This window comes from Lissotriton vulgaris, chromosome 3_1 (genome assembly GCF_964263255.1).
Source record: "Lissotriton vulgaris chromosome 3_1, aLisVul1.2, whole genome shotgun sequence".
In the NCBI taxonomy this organism is placed as follows: Eukaryota; Metazoa; Chordata; class Amphibia; order Caudata; family Salamandridae; genus Lissotriton; species Lissotriton vulgaris.
Window position 1 is genome coordinate 1418401385 of NC_141689.1, and position 22827 is coordinate 1418424211.

The window sequence follows — 22827 nt, forward strand, 5'->3', positions numbered from 1 at the left end:
GCTCTCTGGCATGTATTTGTGGAAGGTGAGAGGGAAATAAACTACTAATCCAAGTCCAGCGACCCTCCCCGGGGAAGTCAGCGAGATGTTGGATGGCAATGCGTGCAAATATGTGGAAAAGAAATGATTTGGGGGTGGTAAGGGAGGGCCCTGGAATGGTCTATGCGTTCTGGGGTTGAAGGATTTGATGACTCCCCCATGGAAAGGAAATTGACAACCGGGGCGGAATATAAATGTATGGATGCAACAATAAGCACATTTGGAGAAGAAAGTAGTCATGGAACTTAGATTCTGCCTCAAGTTCATGTGGAGAGTGAGAGGAATGGTCAGGAAGCATCCAGTAGGTTGTATCCAGGGCTGGAATCTATTGCCGGACCGCAAATCTGAGGAAGTGACCAGTGTGGAAAAGAAGTGAATGCAAAAAATAGGTGCAGACCTATCACCGTGCAAGTGTATAGGTCCATGCATGGAAAATAGGGTAATGGAGCGGGGGATCGCAGTCAGGTGTGCCAACCCTGGGCAGCATAGCTGTCAGGCATAGTAAGGTGAGGAAAAGGATACTGGAAAGGTGGAGAACTGTGTGATCATTGGTAAAAAAAAGTAGATGGACTCTCAACTTACTCTGTGAGTTCCTACAGAAGGAAATGTAATCATGATTTGTCATGCGCTTGCTTACGCAACTTTGACTGGAATCGTATAACTGAGCTGCCTCCTTGGTTGCAGCTGAGCTCTATCTCTTCCTCCCCTGCAAATCGTTAAAAAACATGCACAGTCAGCAGACTTCCTGCAGCGTATGTACAGATTTGAAGATTCCTACCTTGCAGACATCGATTGTAGTCTTTTCCATCCCACAAAAAATCGGATGCATTTTTCCATGCATACGGATATGCAGTTTTTCCCATACACGCACTTTGCACGCACTTTGCAGCCTTGCTCCTATTATTGCACACATCTAGTCTTTGCCCATCTTCCTTTCCAGACAAACATCTAGAGCTGGATTCGAACTGATGTAGAAAATGCTAATACTTATAAGGCTGCGTGGTCCCTTCATCAGCTTTCACTACCAAAGATGGCTGTTGTGGGTGGGTATGGCATATGAGCATAGTATCTCTTAGTCTTCTTTTCAGTGACCAGCATCATGTTGCAGCTATGGTAGAGGAAAGTAACTTCTCTAGCTCCTTGCTGGTATTGTGGACACAGAGGGGGGGGGGGAGAGCCAGGCAGGGCTGCTTAGCGGGCTGGCCACAGCAAAAGCTAGTCAGAGGGACCTAGAGAGTCAAGAAAGATACTTATTTATATCCTCATCACCTCATGCTTTGGGACAGGTACAGTTGCCATTATTTCCCTGTAAAAAAGAATGGGAACGGTGAAAGTGTGGCGTAATCTCTGTTGTCGGGGTAACAATTGAAGTGCAATACCTGCTGTCAAATGAATGCTTTAGCTGACCTCCTCTGAGGCTCGAGGTCGGCACCATTTTGTCTTTTATGTTCTTTAAACGAGCTCTGTTTTTCCCCATCTGAAGACATTCAGAAATACAGATTGGAAAATCGACAGTTAATCGGGTATTTTCCACTGAACCTAAGTTAGATCTTTCATGTGCCACTTGCTCAAAGCATCCGAACGAAGAGTGGTTTGAAGTGCTTTGATTGTTGTTTTTTGTTGGAAATGCTTGTTAGACACTGGCATAGATCATGGTGATTGGCAGATGATATATTATGGCATGTTACGGTCTTTCACGTTTATTTACCAGGGAACTGTCTTATTGTGTGTTTTGTTTTCCTCACAGGAAAATTCCTTGTTAAGCACAACTCCCAAAATGAGTTCTAAAAAGCCTTCTCCGACGCTTTCGCTCAAACCTGGTGATGTCTTTGAAGTAGAACTGGCGAAAAAAGAGAACAGTTTGGGAATAAGTGTCACGGTACTGTTTGACAAGGTTTTTAGATGTTTTCTTTTCTTATTTCTTCTTCACCTACTTGTTTTTGTGCAGTTAAAGCAACCATTCTGAACCTGTTTCCATTTTTCATTATATTTTGTGACGTTCAGATACGGTCAAGTTATTTCACTTGCAACAGAACTGTAATAGCAAACATTTCTGTTTGAGGTTAACTGTCCTACCACCATCTTAAATATTGTGCAGTTAAATTACTGTCTCTGGCCAGACTTTCGAAGTTCAGTTTTTGTCCCACTAAATTATTGGTGCTGTTGCACTTCGATTTTATGGGGGAAGTGTGCTAATCATTCACAGGCGATATTTCATTCAAAACTGTGTGTTTTGTTTGCTCCACTTTCTCTTATAGACACACATCTTTGCAGAATATCAAGTACCCCCCTCCTTGCTCATAACTTCCATCATTGTATTTCTCAGTACTGAATGGCATGCTCAATAGTCCAACCTCATTTTTTTGCAGTCTGAAATCAGGAACTTTGATCCTAAAGGATACGAACGTTGACATTTTTAAGACTTGTTCAGCATGGTTGTTTTAATGAAAGTTACAAATGTGTCTGGTTGTTTCAAATCAATATCTAATCTAACATACCACATTTACTCCTCAGGTTTGCTGGTTATTTGCATGCTTTGTGGGAAAAAGTAGTCAAATGTTTACACAAATACATTTTTTATGTTGAAATGAAAGCTTAATTAGACTTAACTCTATTTCCGAAAAATACAGAAATCATCCTGCTTGGTAAGACATTTTAAAAGGGATTTGTTTGCATTGGAAGGGACTGACTGAAAAATATGTGTTTTACTTATTAATTCACATCATTTCACCTCAAGACTAGTGATGCTTTGGAATTTAGCAGTGACAGTTCAGGATTGACTGGAGTGGTGTTGAGGGACTATAATGTATTTGTGGGACTCCAGAAGGACACACATGAACAGCTTCCAAACTGTGGTCGATTTCTGCCTCGGGCATGAACCATGACCTGTGTCCACTAGCATATCATGAAGGCATCTTTTTCAATGAATTATTGACCTTTTTCCCCCCTACAGAGCGCTCATTTGTTCCAACATTATTTAAAAGAAAGCCTTTTTTCTTCTCCCAAATGTATAGTCTTGATTATTTTGACCTCACTAGAAAATCGTGTATCATACAAACAAAGTGGCAAAGCCTTCCTACAAAATTCTAACCCAAACTGTTTCTATTGTAATTGGCAGCCAGTTTTGTGTTTGGGGTTATTTGTATTGGTTATGTGGCTGACAATCTCCATCAGCAATCTTCTTAAGATTGGGATTTAGGGTGGACTCTGCTTGAAATCAAGGCTAGAAATTGCGGCAGTGCTGTTAAAACCTTAAAATGTGCCTGTGGCACCATCCTAAATATGAATAAAATAGAAGGAACACATGGAGCTCATTGTTTTGTAGCACATCTAATGCAGCAAACCGCTGCTTGATATTGATGAGTCAGTGACACACAGGAGTACAAAAATGTGGGTTTAGCAGGTGTTCTGGGCATTGTACAGGAATACAGAAGGCCATCGCTGCTGTTTTTCAGAAGTCAAATTTGAATAGCAAATTTGTTGTCCAATTTTTATTGGTATAGTTTGTACTTTATGTTGCAGTGATCCCTCTAGATATTTAAAGCTTTGTTAAAGTCTTCAACTTTGTTGTTTCTATTACTCTTTTAATTTGATCAAAATACGACTCTGATCTACAATTTACTTTGCAAAAATGGTGTGTGCTACGTTTGGTGTATGCTGTCTGCCTATCTACCTCCTTCCTGTTTCTTCAGACTGACATTTCCACCGACTCGCTCAACAACTCAACCAACCCAATAAATTCAGAGGAATCCAAATTGGCCTTGAATGAGTTCAGGACTCACATACAGCATCAAGTTGCATATCTGGTAGGCATATTTATTGCTCCCAAACACTTATTTATTTACCCTCAAATTTTTTTTCATTCCTAATATTTGCCTCCTCCTCAGCTAACTTTCCAGATAAAAATAAAATCATGCTGGAAAGGCTTTGTGCAATAAGTAGGTCTAGCACAAGTACACAAATAATATGGAATTTGTTGTGTACTGCAGACCTTGCAGAAACAAGTGCCACACTTCCAAAGCTGCTTTTAGGAATTTCCATGAGCATACTATTTTATTGATGTATTGTCCCGTCCTCCTGATAAGTTTTCCTCCTTTTTCTGTAAATTTCACACAGTTGAATACTCTGCCTGAAGATCTGCGACATCTCCAACATCTCCTCCCTTAAACCCTTCTATTTGGGTATCTCCGATCTCCCTAGCAGGCTTCAGTGCTTTTTCGCCCTTTTAGATTTTTGATGCTTAATACATTTTGATTGATTAACAGCCAATCTATTTTTCACCTCATGACAATCTTGAAGGAGAATTCTGGCCTTTTGACACCCTTGGCGAGGCGTGTCTGTGAACTGGGGCAGTTGCTCCCTCTACCGTTTCTCTGTAGTGTGCTTTGCGTCCATCACAGTTGTCTGTGTAATGAGTTTCAGTAAACATCAAGACCCATTTCAATGTGTCTAGATTGGTAATTGTGTAGGCATCTTTATGATCACTGTAGTTAAATGGATCTCACTTCATTGATTAAACTGCTTCTGCTTGGGGTTTTCTAGCAGGACCCCTACATTAAATTAAAATTACATGGCTATCCTCTTCTTTTTTCAAGGTTTTTAATTATAGACGTTTCAATTTAACAGAACTAAAATGCAAGTGGTCCATCTATTCAGATTGTATACATTATAGGTACTATCTTTAGATATTTAATTTAACTGAGCTGCTAAGATGGCTCTCAACCAGCTGAGACTGTAGTAAAATGGAAGCAGCTGTAATATTTATTGTCCTTTGCTTGACAATCGTCTAGGTGGCCACTGGTAGCCTGCCATGTCTAGCCTTCTGTCAAAAGTCCTGACGGGATTATGCTTCTGTTCAATTATATTTGGTTCTCTTGAGAGGAACTTGCTGTGGATGACTATCTTTAATTACACAAAATTGTGATGATGGAATGATTGAATTAATCTCTGCGCCACATCCCAGTCCATCGTTATTGTGCATACCCTGCTGTCTCACTTTGGACCCAGCCATATACAAATCAGTCTTGACCCTGCTCCAATGGTAACACTCCAGCCCAAACTGCCATGTCCTCGACAAATTGGAATAGAGCAATTGAGGACTCATTTCACCCTTAATAGGGATCGTCAGCCAGCTATAGCTTGGACACAGTGGCACAATGTGCACAGGACCAAACTTGAACTACTTAGGGCATCACACTGAAGTATATAGAAAATGATAGATGGAATGCTTGAATTAATTTCACACGTTGATAATTACTCAGGCTGTATCTCAGTCAGTAGTGCTTTTTTACACATGCCGCCTCAGTTTGGACCCAACCATATACAAATCAGTCTTGGCCTAGCTCCAATGGAACAGTCCCGTCTGAACTGCCAGGCTACATCCGCTATGAACCGGAACACAAACAACTGAGTAAGTAGCAGTAGCCCTGAGTAACTACCAACAGCTGAGATTAATTCATGCATTCCATTCATCTCTTTCTTGTACACTCTAGATGAACATCCTTCACCCATTTTACCAAACATGGCCTATATCAGGCTTGCTAAACTGAGGGTAAAAAGGTAAAGCATCTACTGTCCCTCTCAGAAACAATTATGGATGGAGAGGCACCTAGGCACAAGTATTTTGCATGCATTTCACTGCTACATGTTTGTTTCAGTAGTCTCCCTTCATTACAAACGTTGAAATAAATGACATGCTCTTAGATTGGACAAGGGCACTATTCATGAATTTTCATGAAATTCATAAAGTGTTCAGTGCATTAAAATGCGAAAATCTATGGATTAGATATTTGTAAATATATTCCTTTTTGTGATTTCCCATAAAATACCTTAGGAAAATGCCCAAATTATAGTTTTCCAGACGTATTCATGCTTCCATACATTTACTCCTGTAAATTGTCTGTTGTGTGACTCAAGTATGGCAGAAACGTGTTTTTGTGTATTTTATCCTTTTCCGCTTTTTCTCCAAATAAGTTTTCTGATTGGGGGTTTAAAGCCTTCCACTAGAAGCCTCTAAAATATGTTGTTGCTTGAGGATCTTCCCATGTTGTTGGAGGTCTATTCCAATGCTTACAGAGACAAAGGTTAGGAAAATGCATTTGGCAAATTCAAACGTTGTGGGTTTTCCCAACATTCTTGTTGTCTGCTGTTTTTAAAATACTTGTTTTACCACCTTTCTACTAAATTCTGGGAGGATTTTCAGCAGCAGTGAATGGAATTTAGAGATGGAAATTTAGCAAACACTATTTACACGATTTGAAGATTGCAATTGCACATTTCACACAAGTACAAAAATGTTTGAGAAGAAGGTTGAGCATTTTATAACTGAATCTGTCTCTCTGAGATCACAGTGTAATCTTTGTTCTGCATATACTACAAATCACACCTGTAGTCAAAGGGGTAGAGGGTAGTAAGGTCTAGTGCATGAGTTTTTAACAATATCTCAAGAATGCATCTTTTCTTTTTGATATCTGTAGGGTGGTGTAAATACAAGTGTGAGACACGGTGGCATTTATGTGAAAGCTATAATTCCTAATGGCGCAGCCGAAGATGACGGCAGAATTCACAAAGGTAAATAATTGAACACATACAATAGATATCTAGAAGGAAGATTGTTGTATATATTCATGAAACCGATCTCATTAGTAATTATATTTTTTGGGGGACTCTGTTAAATGACTTTTAATATTAAATATACACATTTCCTAGCACACTGCTGTTCTCCTCATCTACGTGAACTGGAACCTCATCATCTTGTGACGAGGGGTGGACATCACATTTGCAGTTGTGATGAAACTGAAATCCGGATACCACATATGAATGACCATCTCAGTGTACCATGGCTTGACTCTATTTGCATCGCATACACTTCATACATCACCTTCTCACTTATCTTTTTTCACAGGAATCTTTTTCTGTTTCAAAGTAACGCTATTGAGACCTGGCTCCTAGTCTCTCCTGAGGTTACTATTATTTTGGAATTCTTTAGGTATATGAGCATAACAGTTTTGTGTGCGGTAAAAGTATGGTAAACATTTTCATGGCTGACTAGGATTTATGTTTTTGAGCATCAACTCAGTCTTTGAATAACCCTTCCTCACAGAGCTTAAATCATCTACATGGGCACCGACACCCTCTTATATTTTTCCTGCTACATTAGGAGATAAGTACAGAAAAACGGAATATCGTGAACCCAAGCTTTGTAGAAAATGTCAGTCAAAGAGGTGGGTTTCAAGTACGAGGTGTTATCCTAGCTAGATAAGTCCTCCTTCTAGAATTCAAGGGTACCACCAGTGGCCAACAACTGAGAGTAGTCCTTCTCAGAGGCTGAACACTGGGATGAAAATGGTCCCTTCCAGTCTAGATATTTTATTTAAACTAGACACTGGTATCTAGTCTAAAGTACAGTGGAGTAGCATAAGAGTGTCTGCAGAAAACTGCCTTCTTTTGTACCATAAGGCTTTTTTCAGATCCCACGTGATGCTTTACCCCTGACTGTGTCGTTTCATTCGACTTGCAGTGGTCAGTTCCCTATGAGCATTGTATTGATGTTACTAGGAATAGTCATACCCAGTGTAAAACAATGGCCCATACAATTGTTTAAATTAGGAAAAAGGGGAATGATACATTCTCCAAGATACACTGATTGCTCCTTCTAATGCTCATAATTGCATGGGATTCTTGTAAATAGAAAAATTGATTGTCTGATTAAGATGCAAATGATTTCATTTTTTCAATACAACCAAGCTTTATTCAATTTCTTTCAAGATAATCATAAAAGCACACAATATCACACATTGTTATAATCAACAACAAAGTTTTAAAAGATAATCTAAGAAATCTAATCACAAAATTTGCACTGACTTCCTACATGCATACACAAAGTTGATTTAAAAAAAAAAAGATTCACATTAAAATAGTTTTATATCCATGTCAAATCTTCACTCTCTAAAAATTGTGGGGCTGTAAATGCAGGGCGGCATTGTCTAAGGCTGAGTGACTTTAAAATCCATCTTTTTCTTTGTACTGAATAACATTTACAAAATAAAATAACATGCAGGGTTTATTGCTGGGAAACCTCATCACAAGGGCACCTGCTCATAACTCTGTACCAATCCTTCATTGTAGGGGAACTTGTTAGTCTATGAAAAGTCCCTAGTCTAAATCTAGTCAGTGAAAATCTATCATATCCGCCGTGCGCAATTTTAAGATAGGGCTGGATGCTATAGGTGGTTAAAATGATTTGATTTGCCAGTACAGTTGGCTTCACTATTTCTGCTGATAGTCTAATTGAATCCAATAATGTCAGGCAATTTCCCTTAAAGTCTTTTCTTGCAACTGTAGTCATATTACTAGGATCTTTATAATATTCAGGGTGACCAAGGTCATTCATGAAGCTTTTAACATATTTTAGCCACGGTATAGTCGATACCCGCTCAAGCTTAAGGCTATCATTTAAATTGTCCTGATCAAAAATAGTTTTTGATATTGTCCAAATTCTGTGCCATAGTAGAACAGGCTCTGTTTTGATCAGGTTGCATATGTATGGCAATCCTAGTTTGGAATGGCATACATAGGAAGATGTACTACTTGGGACTGCTAATAATTGTTTTTTAAAAGCATTCTCAACTAATTGCAATGGCTGAAAATCTATGTGACCCTAGACACCTGAACTGTGAATAGCTGTAGAAATACACGTAGCCTGGTAGATATGTAGAACTCTATGGGCAGTCATCTACCCAGCTTTCTAGCAAAGTTAGCTACTGTGGCAGTGGCTTTCATGAACATTAATTTCCTTGCTTGGACTGCCAGAGTCCATGTCCCCTTTTGGTCGAAAAGGATGCCCAGATAGGAAGATCTTTTTGTGAATTTGACCTTTTTTTTATCAATATAGATGTCTGCATTTTGTACTTCCAGCCCCACATGTCATAAAGAAAGTTTTTGACATGTTCACTCTGAGGCCCAAATCATGCATAAACTTGGAGAAACTAGTCACTACCCTTTGAAGTCCCACTTGCGTGCATGACATCAATACAGCATCATCCGCATAAAGTAGAGCGGGTATGGGCAGTTTGCCAATTTGTGGCAAGTCCTGGCACTGGTTCACCAGCGCTTGACCTAGTCCATTAATATAGAGTGTGAATAGAAAGGGGGCCAACACACAACCTTGCTTGATCCCTCTCTGAATTTTGAACAAGGCCGTGCACTCCCCACCAGCCCCATACAGCACCCATGCCTTTGTGTCACTATATAGTTGCCTTAAAAAGGTTCCACACCGAAGTTCTCCTCCATAACTTATCATGCATTACACAGTCGAAAGCTGCTGTGAGATCTACTAACGCTAAGTACAGCCTGCCCTGCTTTGCCAGAGTGTACTTCCCCACAATGATGTGCAAATTTAAACTCTACTTGACTGTACCAAGACCCTCACAAAGTCAAATTGTAGTTCTGAAATTATTCTAATACCTTCGGCCCAGTCCTGTAGTCTGTTAAGTATAATTCGTCCTACTACTTTAACCAGGGAGTGGTCAATTGGCAGCTCACGCAATTACCACATGGAAAGGGGCCTATTGGTTTTGGTTGACTCCAGAGGGTGATCTGACCACTGTCTTCTTCATGTGTGATTTTGGAGTGTAGCAGGTCGTCCCTCAGGTTTCTGCCTCTTTTGAAAGCAAAAGGGGGGGTCCCCACTGTTGTTGTCCACTGTTAAGTATTGCCATTTTTTCTTTATAATGCTCTGAACTTTATTTGATGCAGGGCTGTAAGTAGTTACGCAAACCAAGCTTCGATGTGGTGTACAGCAGAGCTTCCAGGTTGTTATTCCTAGCCCTTTTCTTGGCTTTCCTGATCATTCGTTTTGGATAATGTCTCGCCAAAAGTTTGCTTTCCAGTTGTTCCCCCTGTTCTTGGTGTACTCTGAGGAATTGTCCCACTAGTAAATTCTGGTGTAGAGCCCTCAAATGGTAGCTTTCGTATAATAGAAGACTGTTCCTGTCTGTTGGTTTTATGTGCACTTTAGTGGAGATCCCCTTGGTCGTCAGGGTGATGTCCAGATCAAGGAATATAGCATGGTTCTTCTCGATAGTGTGTGTGAAATTGAGGTGGTTGTCTTAGCTGTTAACCCACTCCACAAAAGCTGTGGCTTCCTCTGGTGTACCATGCCACACGATGAATGTCTATGTACTGCTTCCAGGTTTTCATCTAGTAGGTAAATGGATTGTCGGTACTGAAAATGTAATCCTCTTCAAACTGATTGATGGAAAGGCACGCCATGCTGGGCGCAAAAGTGCTGCCCCTAGACGTGCCTTTGATCTGGTGGTATAGTGTGTTTTAAAAAGTTTTCAGTGAGGGCCAACTTTGCACACTCCATGATGAAGTATGTTGGTGTTATGTATGGCCATTCTTGGTTTGAGAGGATTTGTTCCACCACGTCCAGAGTGCATCTTTGGGGGATGCTCGTGTAGAGCGCTTCGATGTCCATCGTTATGAACAAGTCTTCTTCGATGTTGGTCTCCCGGTCCCTCAAGTGGCATAAAACATCCTTTGTGTCCTTTAGGTATGACGGGGACTTCTGTACGATCGGTCTTAAGAACCAATCGCAAAATTCCGATAGAGGTTCTAGTGCAGAGCCAATGCCCGACACTATAGGTCTCCCCGGCATTGGCATCCTATTTTTGTGAATTTTGGGGAGGGTATAGGACCTGGGTATTCTTGGTTCGGTATTTGAGGTACGCCGCCTCATGTTTTGTGATCCAGTCGCAGGCTACTGCCTCACTGACCAGGCTCCTGATTGTATTCATGATTTGCGTTGTAGGGTCATTCTGATGTATCTAGTAGCTTGTTGTGTCTGATAGAAGGCGTAGGCACTCTTCTCTGTACATACTGTAGTTCATTAGGATTATTGCCCTACCCTTGTCAGCTGGTTTTATTACTAACTCATGGTTGTTTTTCAGTTGCTGGAGGGCCGTCTTCTCCCCCTTAGTCAGGTTCTGGAATCCCTTAGTATCCCTATCACCTTGCCCACCTTCTTTCCACCCCAGCATCCTTCGAAGGAAGAAGAGTGGCTCCACCGTCTGGACCCAAAATGTTTGCTTTCTTTTGCAGAAAACAGTTCCTGGTGGATGACCACCTCTTTGTTGGCTACGTGGGTGCCAAGATAGGTCAGGTCGTACACAAGCGAACCATTTCACGATGGGTCGTATTGTGTATAAAAGCATGCTATTCTCTGGGTAAAAAGGAGCCTCCAGTGCGGCTACGCGCCCATTCCACTAGGGTGACGGCAGCCACTACTGCCTTGGGAAGAGGAGTTCCTCTGAATGACAGCTGTCAGGCAGCTACGTGGGCATCGCTGCACACGTTTACCAAACACTACTGTCTGGACAGCCAAATCCGGAGATACTGCTTCTTTGGCCGTTCTGTTCTCCAGGATTTTCTGGTGTGATCTTGATTCGCAGACCCACCACCGAGGTTGGTATTGCTGGGGTATCTATTCTAAGGTAAGGACTCTATAACTAATTTGTTTCTTTCAGATGAACAAGTTACTTACCTTCGGTAACGATATATCTGTGAGAAACATTAGTTAATTATAGATTCCTTACCGCCCACCCATCCTCCCCATTCTGAGAACTGATTTCTAGGGTTAAGGTAATCCTTTCAGGGCCCTAGTTTTGTGCACCAGTGGTCAGTGTCAGAACTGACGTCAGTGCACGAGGGCGGTATCTAAGTAGCTGCCGCGACATCATCCCGGCGACTACGCCACTGGACGCGGTGCCGACCGACGCCACCTTCCGACGCGCAGAGGTACTGCTGACGAAAAAACTTTACGGATCCAGTCTGACCCCTGGGGGTAATTCGGAGGAAAGGAATCTATAACTAACTAATGTTTCTTACAGATATATTGTTACTGAAGGTAAGTAACTTGTTCGTTATTACTGAAGTTAAAAGCGGCCCCCATAGCAGCAGATTAGATTAGTGGAGATCTACGGGGACCCGGGAGCTTTCTCACCCATATTTGCCATAATAGCACAGTTAAATTCTTCAAGTGTAAACTGGAGATCAATAGGACAATTGACAAATGACAGTAATGTATCTTGAGGCAATTGACTTTCCATAGATTTCTCATGCATGGTACATACATTGTAGAATAATGTTCCTCCCATTGCTCTTCTGCTATTGCTATCTCGATAGAGGGAACGTCCCGAGTAGCCAAAAAAGGGCATTGACTGCATTCCAAAATGCAGTGTTATCTCTTATTAGCTAGGCTTCATGCAAAGCTGACCATGCTTCTTCTCTCAGCGTTTCTTTGCGCTCTTTAGGGGAACGTTTATGTACCCCACTAGCCATTCTGATATCATGGGTATTTATCTAGTTAATTTATGTAACTCATGTTTCAATCTATAATATGCTGTGGTGCATTTGGCATCAACCAACCTTGATTTTTGTTAAGCAAATTATTATTCTGCACAAATAGCGCCTCTTTTATAGATCCAGATATCTGTGAGAAGGAATTTAAAACATCGGTATGGGGGGTTGTCTCATCAAGACAAGCTGTGAAGGCAGATTCACATTTCGTCACTACATCAAGTCAAGGAAAACTTTATTCGATTGCTTTTTTAAACAATCATAAAAGCACATAAAAACACAATTCATTACACAAATAAGTATAAAAGGAGAAGGAATAAATGATAAAATTTGTTTTAAATACCAAACTTAGTAAACATAAAGAATATGACAAAGCACCCTATTACCCTCAATCCTTGGGTTGCAATGCATTTTCTTTGATAGAGTACTTTCTTCAAAAACATTGCTATCCTCCAGGCTATATGTTCATTCTCCAAAAGCTGCAGTTTAATTAATGCTGAGCGACATTATCTCATCCCCATAGATTTTAAAAGTGAAACAGTCCACACTTTCCTTAACTCCCTATAAAATTTGCTAAATTAAACTACATGGATAGAAGATTGGTCTGAATGATTGTCGCAGGCACACAATTGCAAAACTCGGGCCCAATCATTCATTTTTGGGAAGGTTACAAATCTATGAATAAAAGCCCATCTTATCCACCAGGAACAAATACTAGATATGGTTGTATACTAAAAGTAGTTAAAAGCAACTGATTTTGTTGGACACTGTGCTTTGATATCTCTACCAATTCTCTTAATGTGTCCAATAGCTGGAGACCCTCCTTCTTTAGATCCTTTCTTGTGATCAACTGTATAGTGGATGGGTCAGTAAAATAGTCTAAGTGACCTAAATCATGCATGAGATCTCGAATGTACCTTACACACTGAATCTTTAGGGCCCCTATGTACGTCTACCCCATAATCTCGAGGGTCTCCCATAGCTTACCGTGCCTCACAGAATCGAAGGCCACAGTGAGGTCCACAAAGGCTAAAACAATCTACCCTTCTTCACCCTGGTGTACTTTCCAACAAAGAGAGCTAAATTTAGGCTCTTTTCAGTAGTCCCTAGTCTCTCACGGAAGCCATATTGTAAGTCAGATCAAACCGTACTTTCCTCAGCCCAGGCATGTAATAGTTGCAGAATTATTCTCCCAACTACTTTAGCCAAAGAATCCAGTAAAGAAATGGGCCTATAGCACCCAAGATCCTGACGGTCCCCCTTTTTAAAGATTGGAACAATAGTAGATTCTACCCAGGTCATTGGAAAAGAGGCCTGACAGCTAGCATTAATTACCTACTTTCTTTGTAATTTCCAGTGGATCCACTATCGTCCAGCGCAGGGTATAACCATTTACTTTACTTAAAGCTATATGCTGTGAAACATGGGGCAATTTACCCTTCAGTGTTTAACTGTTTATTCGGTAGTATAAACAATAAGCTTAATGGGAAATGGCCACTCAGGGCGTTTTTATGGGTAATAAAAGACTTAAATCTAGTTAGATGTCTATTTGACATCAATATATAATCTATGGTCGAATAACACACTCTTCCATTAAAAGTGTAAAAGAGGGGGACACGCTATATGCATAACTCATTATCAAACCCTAAATCTGACCCAAACATAACTTCACTTAGAAAATCCCCATAGTTAGTATGTGGGAAATGCATGTAACTGTTCCCATCTTCAGGTGTGAACCCGCACCCCCCCCCCCCCCATTGTTTAGACACAAAGCAGAGTTAGAGGCCCCTACCCAGATTATAAACACGTCTTTTGCACGATCGTTCTGAGTAGGTTTTATGTCATTTTCTAATTTTCTCATTACCCCCATTAATCTGATCAGGTGGCACAATATTGTAGAAACTTAACAGAGGAATACAATGCAGCCTATCAATGTGAAATATAATTAATTGATAATATGTTTCTGCTTTCTTCAGTTAAATTTTACTAAAATTCACATAGTTCGAAACATATGTGGATAGCCCTCCCTTAGGCCTCCCATGTTCTGATGGTATCGCTGCAGTATGAAAAGTTTTATAGCCGTTAATATGCACAATATCCTCTGTCCAAGTTTCCTGGAAGCACATTATATTAAATTTCTGTATGAAATCTAGCCATAGCGGATTAGAAAACTTTGAACGTTTGCCCGCAATATTAAAAAATAACACATGACAGAGATCTAGGTTGCTCCTGCCTATGGTGGCTGCATCGTTAGCTTTATCAGAGGATACTGTGGGGATAGAGAGTGTTATAGGATTCAAACACTTCACATGGGTGGTTGTAGTACCATTAGTGAAGTATGGGGTACCAGCTACTGGATAAGTGTAAGGTGGAGACCTTTTTTGACAAGTCTGACTGACTTCCTACATCAGAAATTCGCCCAGAGTTGGTTCTACATGTTTATGACTCTGTTATTGTGATTTGACTACACTCCTCAGTTCGTATAACATGTGGGTCTATCGTTTATAGTCAGTCTACCTCCTCAAGGGTTTGAAGACTGTCAAATCGTATACTAACCGGGACGTTATATTTATAATGAGCATTTTCCAAATGGTTCCTACTAGTGAGTCTGGTATATAGGCCCTTCGGTGGTAGGTAAAAATTGCCTAAAGGTACTAGATTGATACCCTGTGTCATAATAAAATGATTCCCTGCTCTCCTCAAAATACTTTGAACTAAATGTGGGGTTTAAATGTTAAGACCACACAATCACCTGTAAGGGTTTTATAATCTTTGCCAGTTCAGCTAACTCCTCTAACCATCTTAAATTCAGCAAAGAGTGCTTCAGTTAGCCCTGTTTCTGTGCCCAATCAAAATAAGGATTTATTCCTCAAGGCATCCCAGGATTTGGGTGCTTGAGCAGGAAATCTAGGGACATTTGCCAGAATTATCATATATGGAGTGGCTTCTGGTGGTAAATCAAACCGAGTCAACTCTGGCAGTTGCCTAATTTGGGTTTGGGATGTGAAAGAATAGATGTGACTTGAGTGGGTGGGTAAAAGAGCCCAAGGATTTTTCCCTTTTATCTGGTTTACTCTGTTAGTGTCCACAAAAGAGGGATCAAGTGAGTTCCTTATAGGTTCTATTGATGATTTTAGTCCTATCTTTGTTGGGTGATCTTCATTGTTAGTCCCTGCAAAGTTCAAATCTACGGGAGGTACTAGTTCTGTAGCTCGTCTGTAAGTTATCCCCTTACCCATATTTGCCGAAATACCAGCATTATTGCTTACTGTATTATTGATGTTGTGATGCATCATATTTTCTAAGCGTTTACTTAGGGTCTCCTTGATTGAGGTCCCTCTATCAGTTAATCTGATTAGGGCATCTATCAAGTACTTATCTAGCTCATCCAAATCTGCGGCTAGTTTTCTCATTTCGTCCTGCAAATTATCAGGCTGGGTGCTTTCAAGGGATCTCCTACTAGTGCTTGCTTCAGATGGAACTAATGATTTACCCCGCTTGAATGTTTTTTGTGTCTTTATGTGTAGCGTTCTTATTTCTGCATTGGTGGCCTCATTTATTTTAGCAACTATACCCGGATTTCTAGGACGTTGCGATGGAGGTTGGGTGTTACTTTCCTGATCACTAATATATGGTCAGATACATTTTGAATACAGCCATGAAGAGTCTGTTGGACTTTAGTTGTCTCTGGTGGACAAGTGTGACCATCCTTGCCTACTATGGGGCTATTAATCGACGTCACCTCAGCTCCATGATTTTCAAAGTTCAAAGACTCTTCCACTGACATTATCTGTTGTTCAATTGCCCCCATTGCTGCTGTAAGATAGTTCATAAGTGTCAAACATGGAACAACTAAAATTTTAGATGTTGACGCAGTTGTGTTGCTTGCTGCCTTTCTTTTCCCCATTGTTCGCGCGATGTGAGGAACCCGGTGTTATATGATAAAATTCTGTAAATTTCAGTACGCGTCTTGAGGCAGCCCAACCACTTAACCCCTTCGATTCTGATGACAGCCCCCAGCCGTCATGCATCATGGTGGGCGTGTGCTAATGACGTCTGGGGGCCGTCATGAACCCGCCCACTTCAAAAAACGCAGCGCAGGCGCAGAATCGCGGCCGCGCCCAAGGGGTTAAACCCAGATTGTAAATCGGTCCCAAGAGACTAAGCGGAGCGTTTGCAACAAGTTTTATTACACTGAGTTCCTTAGTTAACAGCAGAAATAGTTGGATGTTCAATTTTGGAAAACAGTTTAAAAAATATGTTTTATGATATAAACTCACCGAGGCTGAAGGGCGGGGTGCCAAAAAGCTAAGTGAGGGGCCTGTCCCAGCCTCTGTCGATCTATGACGGGCTAAGATGGGCCCGTCCTGGCCGGGTCTTGGCCCGGGCCGAGCCTGGGTGCACCCGCACTCGTCCCGTGCTGCAGGACGCCCGTCCGATGTTTGAGACACTCCTGCGCCGTCAGACAATGTGGCTACACCTCTCAGGGCCTGGCACGGATGCGCGATAAGGTGCGTGCTGGTTGGCTCCTTAGGACTCCTGCTAATGCTAATATTTGCATGGGATTGTTGAAAAAAAAAATGATTGTCTAATTAAGATGCAGATTATTTAAAGATGAATAGGTTTTCAGATTTGTGTCATATTCCATTAAAGTCAGTGGAAGAGGAAATCAGTACACAAAACACATTGATTCTCTATAAATATCCGATATTGACCATAGAAAATCAGAATGAGTATTGACAGCAGTGCCTTTGTCAGAAGCTCACATCTTTTTAGGTTTCACCTGCACAGCACTGTGCTTGTAAAATCTATTATTTGTAAGGTAAATCTTAAAAGGGGCTTGCATCCTGCCCCCGCTTTCTTTGGTTTGCGTGCTTGCCACTTATTTTCTCCCCGTTTCTATTGTCTGTTGCATACTATTTCCTGTTGTTCCTTGTGGTTTTGCTCTTATCGGTCTCCCAAAGCCCAAGTACTCATTTTTATCCACATTGGTAGGTGGAACTTCTTTTATTCGTTTTTTTCCCCACTGTTTCTTTTGTTTAGGTTTACATAATCTATCCCTGTCTGCACACATTTGAAGCATGTTTGTAATATCTCCCTGCCTGCACTCATTGTAGTGTAGTTCCTATATTACCCATACAGGGCCTGCACGTTTGGATAACATAAACTGTAGGATTGGTGGCAAACGAACTCTGAGCACCCCCACAGAGTATGTTAACCTGTTTGCATTAGCTAGTTCACAGTGCCACTAGAATCTCCTCTTATCGGGGAGAGAATAGTTTCTGGCCACCTTAGAACATGCCAACCCTGATCCCCCAGGATCGTGGAATCAATGTACTAACTTTCCCTCAGGCACTCGTGCTCACTTAGTTTCTCTCAGAGAGTTACACAGAAGAAACAGTTGGGCGTGTTACAATAAGTATTTATTGCACAATTGTTCTTCTAGTGTAAAATATATGTGCTGCAACACACATTAGACACTATCAGAGATATATGATCAGCGGTACAGTGAATATAAAGGATAGTATAGTTCTACCATTTTGCAGTAGTCATGAACACATACATGGATATAAAATGCATGATAAAAGAAAGTGTGCATACTCCTACGATGCCTATCTAAATGAACCTAAGTGTACCTAGCATGTGAGTAGGTGTAAACCCAAGAATCCTTCTAGGTTTAGTCTAACCTCATTACCTGAAGCAAGAGAGTGTGGGACCCCGTCCTGGTCCTGAGTTGGACACCATGCAAGGGATGTTTAGACTGCTGTCAGCTGGAGCGTCTGCATGCAGGAGCCTCAGCGTCTCTGATCAGTGTATTGGCCTGCAAATCTTGGTCACCTCTAGCTGACACTAGCAAGAGGTGCTATATGTATACAGAAAGTATCTAAGGTTCCTTTGTCCCTTGTATCAGCCATTGTTGGGTTTGAGGATGACTTATGGGATGAACCGTGTCCGTAGATATGGGGAGGAAGGTGGTGTAGCTCCAGACTGGTTTCCAAGAACCCTTATAAATATTCATTCATACTGTGTCAGTCTAATGATGGAGTCATAGAATGCCTTTTTTCATAGAAACCTTCCTTCTGCGCACAGGACTAGAACTAAGTAAAGGTTCAATCCAAAAAGGCTTGTTACTGTGTAGTGTAGGGGAGTTTATGTAGGTGAAAGGGTCTGATGCTATCCAGGCCTATATTAGGGTACCTATAGGAAACATAACATCATTTGAAGCATGCTTGTTGTATTCGTATTTTTCACTGCACCTGCTCCGTTATGTGAAGCTCATCTCTTTCATGTGCATTTGTTTGTAACCCTACATGTATGTCTATTGGCTCTCCCGTGGGCACCCAGTGTTGCACTGCTTCTAGCGGTGCAAGCCGAACTGCACAGCTCCCGGCTACATGTTGATGCCACCGCAGCCACCGATCTTTTGTCCGACGGCCTTGTGCGGTGCCTCATCAGGTATTATATGGGAAAGGTGCCAGCAGCTCTCACGCACCTACTGTGATGTCACGCTCACATAACTTCGACTAGACCGGTGGCCAAGCAATAGCGTATCCCTCCCCTTTGCTTGCCCCATCTTGACAGCTCGACCCACAGGGGTAATGGCAGACAGCACGCATTCGACAGAGTCCTCACCAACTGCCTCTTACTCATCTTTGCAACCATGCAGGTGTGTTCCTTACAGTGCGCAGCTCCCTTTACGTCACAACTGCTCCATCATGGCTCTGAACGTTTCCTGGTATTGCATGCTGCTTGCGTTATTGTTGCTTTGGGAGTAAAGGTAACATGTACATTTTTCTGGATGGAAGTGATGTGGGACAAAATGTGCGTTTTGTGTGGGTACTTATGGTTGGGAATGGGGCCTTACTGACTTTACCACTGCGTGCATAGTCTTCTTCCAGTAATGGTGTGTATAGCATCTGACTCAAGGACTCCTATAACCTGAAGGAGGACCCAGCTCCATTTCCCCAGTTGAAACGCTTTGGCATAGTGAATTACTTGGGCAGTTCAGAGATTTTAATTTGCTATACCAAAGTAAGCCCCATGAGAAACCACTAGTGATTCTAATGAACAGCCCATTTCTTTAATCTTGCTGTCCTTTGTGGGTGATTTCCTGCGACCCGGTATTGATGCTTGTTGGAGTACTCAAGATCTGGGTTTTGGTTCCAATTGTATTAATTTGCTTGCCATGTCAGGGTTCCGATCCAGATTTTCTTTCTCAAGTAGACCTGCTTTACATTCTACTGTCCACCAGAGATTGTTGTTACAAACATCCTCTTCCCCCTAACTTGGCTCCTCGTTGTTCTGTTCTCTCACAAACAGAGCACTCTATCACCTCTCTGTCTGTTAGTTTGGGCGTCGGCTGTGTCTAAATCAATTATGTTTTCATTTAGTTATGTGTGACTGCAGATCCCTGAATTCCTGGGTGGTACAGAAAGGATCTATTGATTAGCTATTCTGCCTCCACCATACACTTCTTGCTTTATTTAAATGCTGCTATTGCGATACACACAATGTAGCCACCATTCCGAAATTGTTTTTAAAATATTTATTGTTTTTATGAGCAGAACATCAATTTTAGTAATTGTCCTTGATATTAGAAAACTGCTGTCCTAGATTTACATAAACCCTAACCTAGAATTGTATGAGTGGCAACTATAAGAAAATGTGAACCATTCAGTTAAAAGCGAAACATTAATACAATGTTTGATTCTGAAGAGCTGACAGCAGTTTATCCCAGTGATACACTTTTTTGGTCAAAATTCTTTTTATTCAGCATCATAAGCAGTTTTCACAACATAGACGAATGAGAGTGCGCCGGACCAAGATAGACGGCCAATGTTAGTCCAGTTTCTTATGTCGGGAGGCCTCTACACACCCCCACGATCAAAAGGAGAAATCCCTGGTCTTTGGCAACGAATCATAAGGGTATCCCCCTAAACTAAACAATAAAGAAACCCCCCATCCCACCCCCTCCCTTTCCCTGGTAGTGGTGTCTCTGAACTTAAATGTGGGTTCCTCGGGTACGTTTAACAGGTGAGGCAGTAGGAGGTGGACCATGGCCTCACATAGAGAGGTCACTATGTTTTCCAGCGCTAGTTGGGGGGCTAAGAATTGAAAGATATGCATAGACCTTAAAGAGGCAGGGCACACCACTGAGGGTAAGCCACGGGACAGATAGGTCGTTAACGGACCCCACTTATACTAGAAATTCTTGTACTCGCACCTGAAAATGTCAGCAAGCCTTTCCATAGAGAGTATTCTCCAGAGGCGTGAGTGCCACAGCAATTTCGCTGGCGTGTCTGTCCTTTTACATGCAGCCACTATCGTGAGTTTTGCCGCCCCCAAACAAGCCCATAGTATTGCCTTGTCGGCTTTTGATTGGTATTCAAGATGAGGGTCTCTAATACCCAATAGAGCTCCCTCTACAGTTGTCGGGATGGGGTACATCAGTAAGTCATTGATGTATGAGAGTATAACCTCTCAAAATATCCGAATACCGGGGCAGTCCCATAAATATGGCAGAAGTCCCCTTAGTAAACCGCAGCCACGCCAACAGAGGTCTGAGGTGTCAGCAAAAATCCATTTGAGTTCAGTGGGGTAGAGGTACCAGTCCAGAAGTGTCTTGTAGTGTACCTCTCTCAAAGCCACTGAGTAAGTGCGCTTAGTAAGTTCGCCCAGTTGTGTTTCCACTCCCCATCATCGATATCTCGCCCTATCACGTGTTCCCAGAATGTCATGTATCGCGCCCGAGGGGTATGTAGCGTAGCTAGAAGCATGGCACATAGTGAGGAAATTGTTCCCTTCCTGGAACCTGTCCTCCGCAACAGACTTTCCATGGCTTTGTGATCCCTGGTGGCAGCGTCTCTAATGTGTGGTTGGGAGAGCCAGTGTTTAAGCTGGAGGTAGTGGTATTGCTCGCTGTGCGCTATATGAAAGTCCCTTTTGCAGCTCTCAAATGTCAACACATCAAAATTATGAAACAAGTCCGATATCATTAAGCAGCCCCCCCCCTCCCTCCAGCAGTCAAAGGTACCCTCGCGTAGTGCAGGTGGTAAGGCAGGATTTTAATTAATCTGGGTGTAGGGAGAGGGGAAAGAGGTCCAACCCTCCCTCTTCGTGATTTTGTCCCAGACTTTGAGCGTGGTACGTGTGGGAGTGCTGAGATAAGCATTTGCTGGCCTGTTATTCTTCGGCTTCCATAGGACATCCCAGATTAACCTTCCTACTATCACCCTGTCCATGGGTAGCCAGTGCTTATCGGATTCTCTCATGGACCATTCTACCACCACCTGCAGGTGTGCCGCCTGATAATATAGCGTGAAGTCTGGCAATGCCATCCCCCCTTCTTTCTTTGGACGTCGCAGCACATGAAATGGAAGCCGTGCCCTCCCTTCCTGACAAATTAAGTTAATGACAAGTGAGCATAAGCGGGGCAAGAGATAGCGATCAAGGTCAATGGGGAGTGCCTGGAATAAATATAATAACTTGGGCAAAACCGTCCTTTTGACGGCATTGATCCGGCCAAGCCAGGAGATATAGAGAGGCATCCATCTCTTGAAATCTTGTTGAAGCTGTGTCATCAGTGAGGCATAATTGGCTCTGTGGAGATCCTCAATTCTAGGGGTAAGGTGGAGGCCCAGGTACAGAAGGGAGTGTTTGACCCATTGTAGGGCCGTCTGGACCCTCAATCTCGTCGCTTTGGCCTCGGGGAGTGTTAGGTTTAGTATGGAGGATTTGGATAAGTTAACTTTAAAACCTGCCACTAGTTCAGAGTTCCGCCGTTTCTCCTGTACTGGAGTGACGAGCTTGGTTCTGTAAGCGAGAGCAAAATCTCATCTGCGAAGAGTGATGTTTTGTGTTCAGTGCCGCCAAAGCGTATTCCCCTAATCTCCTCATTGGCTCGGAATTTGACAGCTAAGGGTTCGATACTGAGAACAAATAAAAGGGGTGAGAGCAGAGAACCCTGCAGCGTACCTCTGCTAAGGGCAAAAGGGAGGGAAGCGCTTCCGTTAACCTGCTCTCAAGATTGTGGAAAATAATAGTTGACCCTGACCATATGGAGGAATCTGTCCCCGAAGCCATATTTCTGCATGGTAAGGAAGAGGAATGGCCAATCCACCCTGTCGAAGGCCTTTTCAGCATCAAGACTCACCAATATCGCCGGGATTTAAAATTTGGACACTTTCTCAATTAGGTGTATAGTTCTCCGGATGTTATCATGAGTCTGCCAACCCTTTATGAAGCCTGGCCCATCAGAGTGGGTTAGTGTGGGCATCAGGTTCTCCAACCTGGCGGCCAGAATCGCGGAGTAGAGTTTTGCGTCAAGATTGAGTAAAGCAATAGGCCTATGAGAGACACAATGCTGAGGATCTTTCCCGGGTTTTGGAATGACGGATATCAGTGCCTCAGTCATCGAGGTCGAGACAC

The 22827-nt window shown here is 42.2% G+C and overlaps 1 protein-coding gene across 9 annotated transcripts in view; it reads left to right on the forward strand.

Annotated features, from left to right (window-relative positions):
- PTPN13 (protein tyrosine phosphatase non-receptor type 13) overlaps positions 1–22827 on the forward strand; it is a 981974-nt gene that overhangs the window by 603424 nt on the left and 355723 nt on the right. For 5 of the 9 annotated variants that reach the window (XM_086961883.1, XM_086961888.1, XM_086961884.1 and 2 more), the window contains 3 exons: positions 1787–1933; positions 3732–3845; positions 6516–6609. In XM_086961883.1, coding sequence (XP_086818009.1) covers positions 1787–1933; positions 3732–3845; positions 6516–6609 — 355 coding nt within the window. The remainder of the gene's footprint in view (positions 1–1786; positions 1934–3731; positions 3846–6515; positions 6610–22827) is intronic. The other 4 variants (XM_086961887.1, XM_086961890.1, XM_086961885.1 and 1 more) reach the window with 3 other exon arrangements.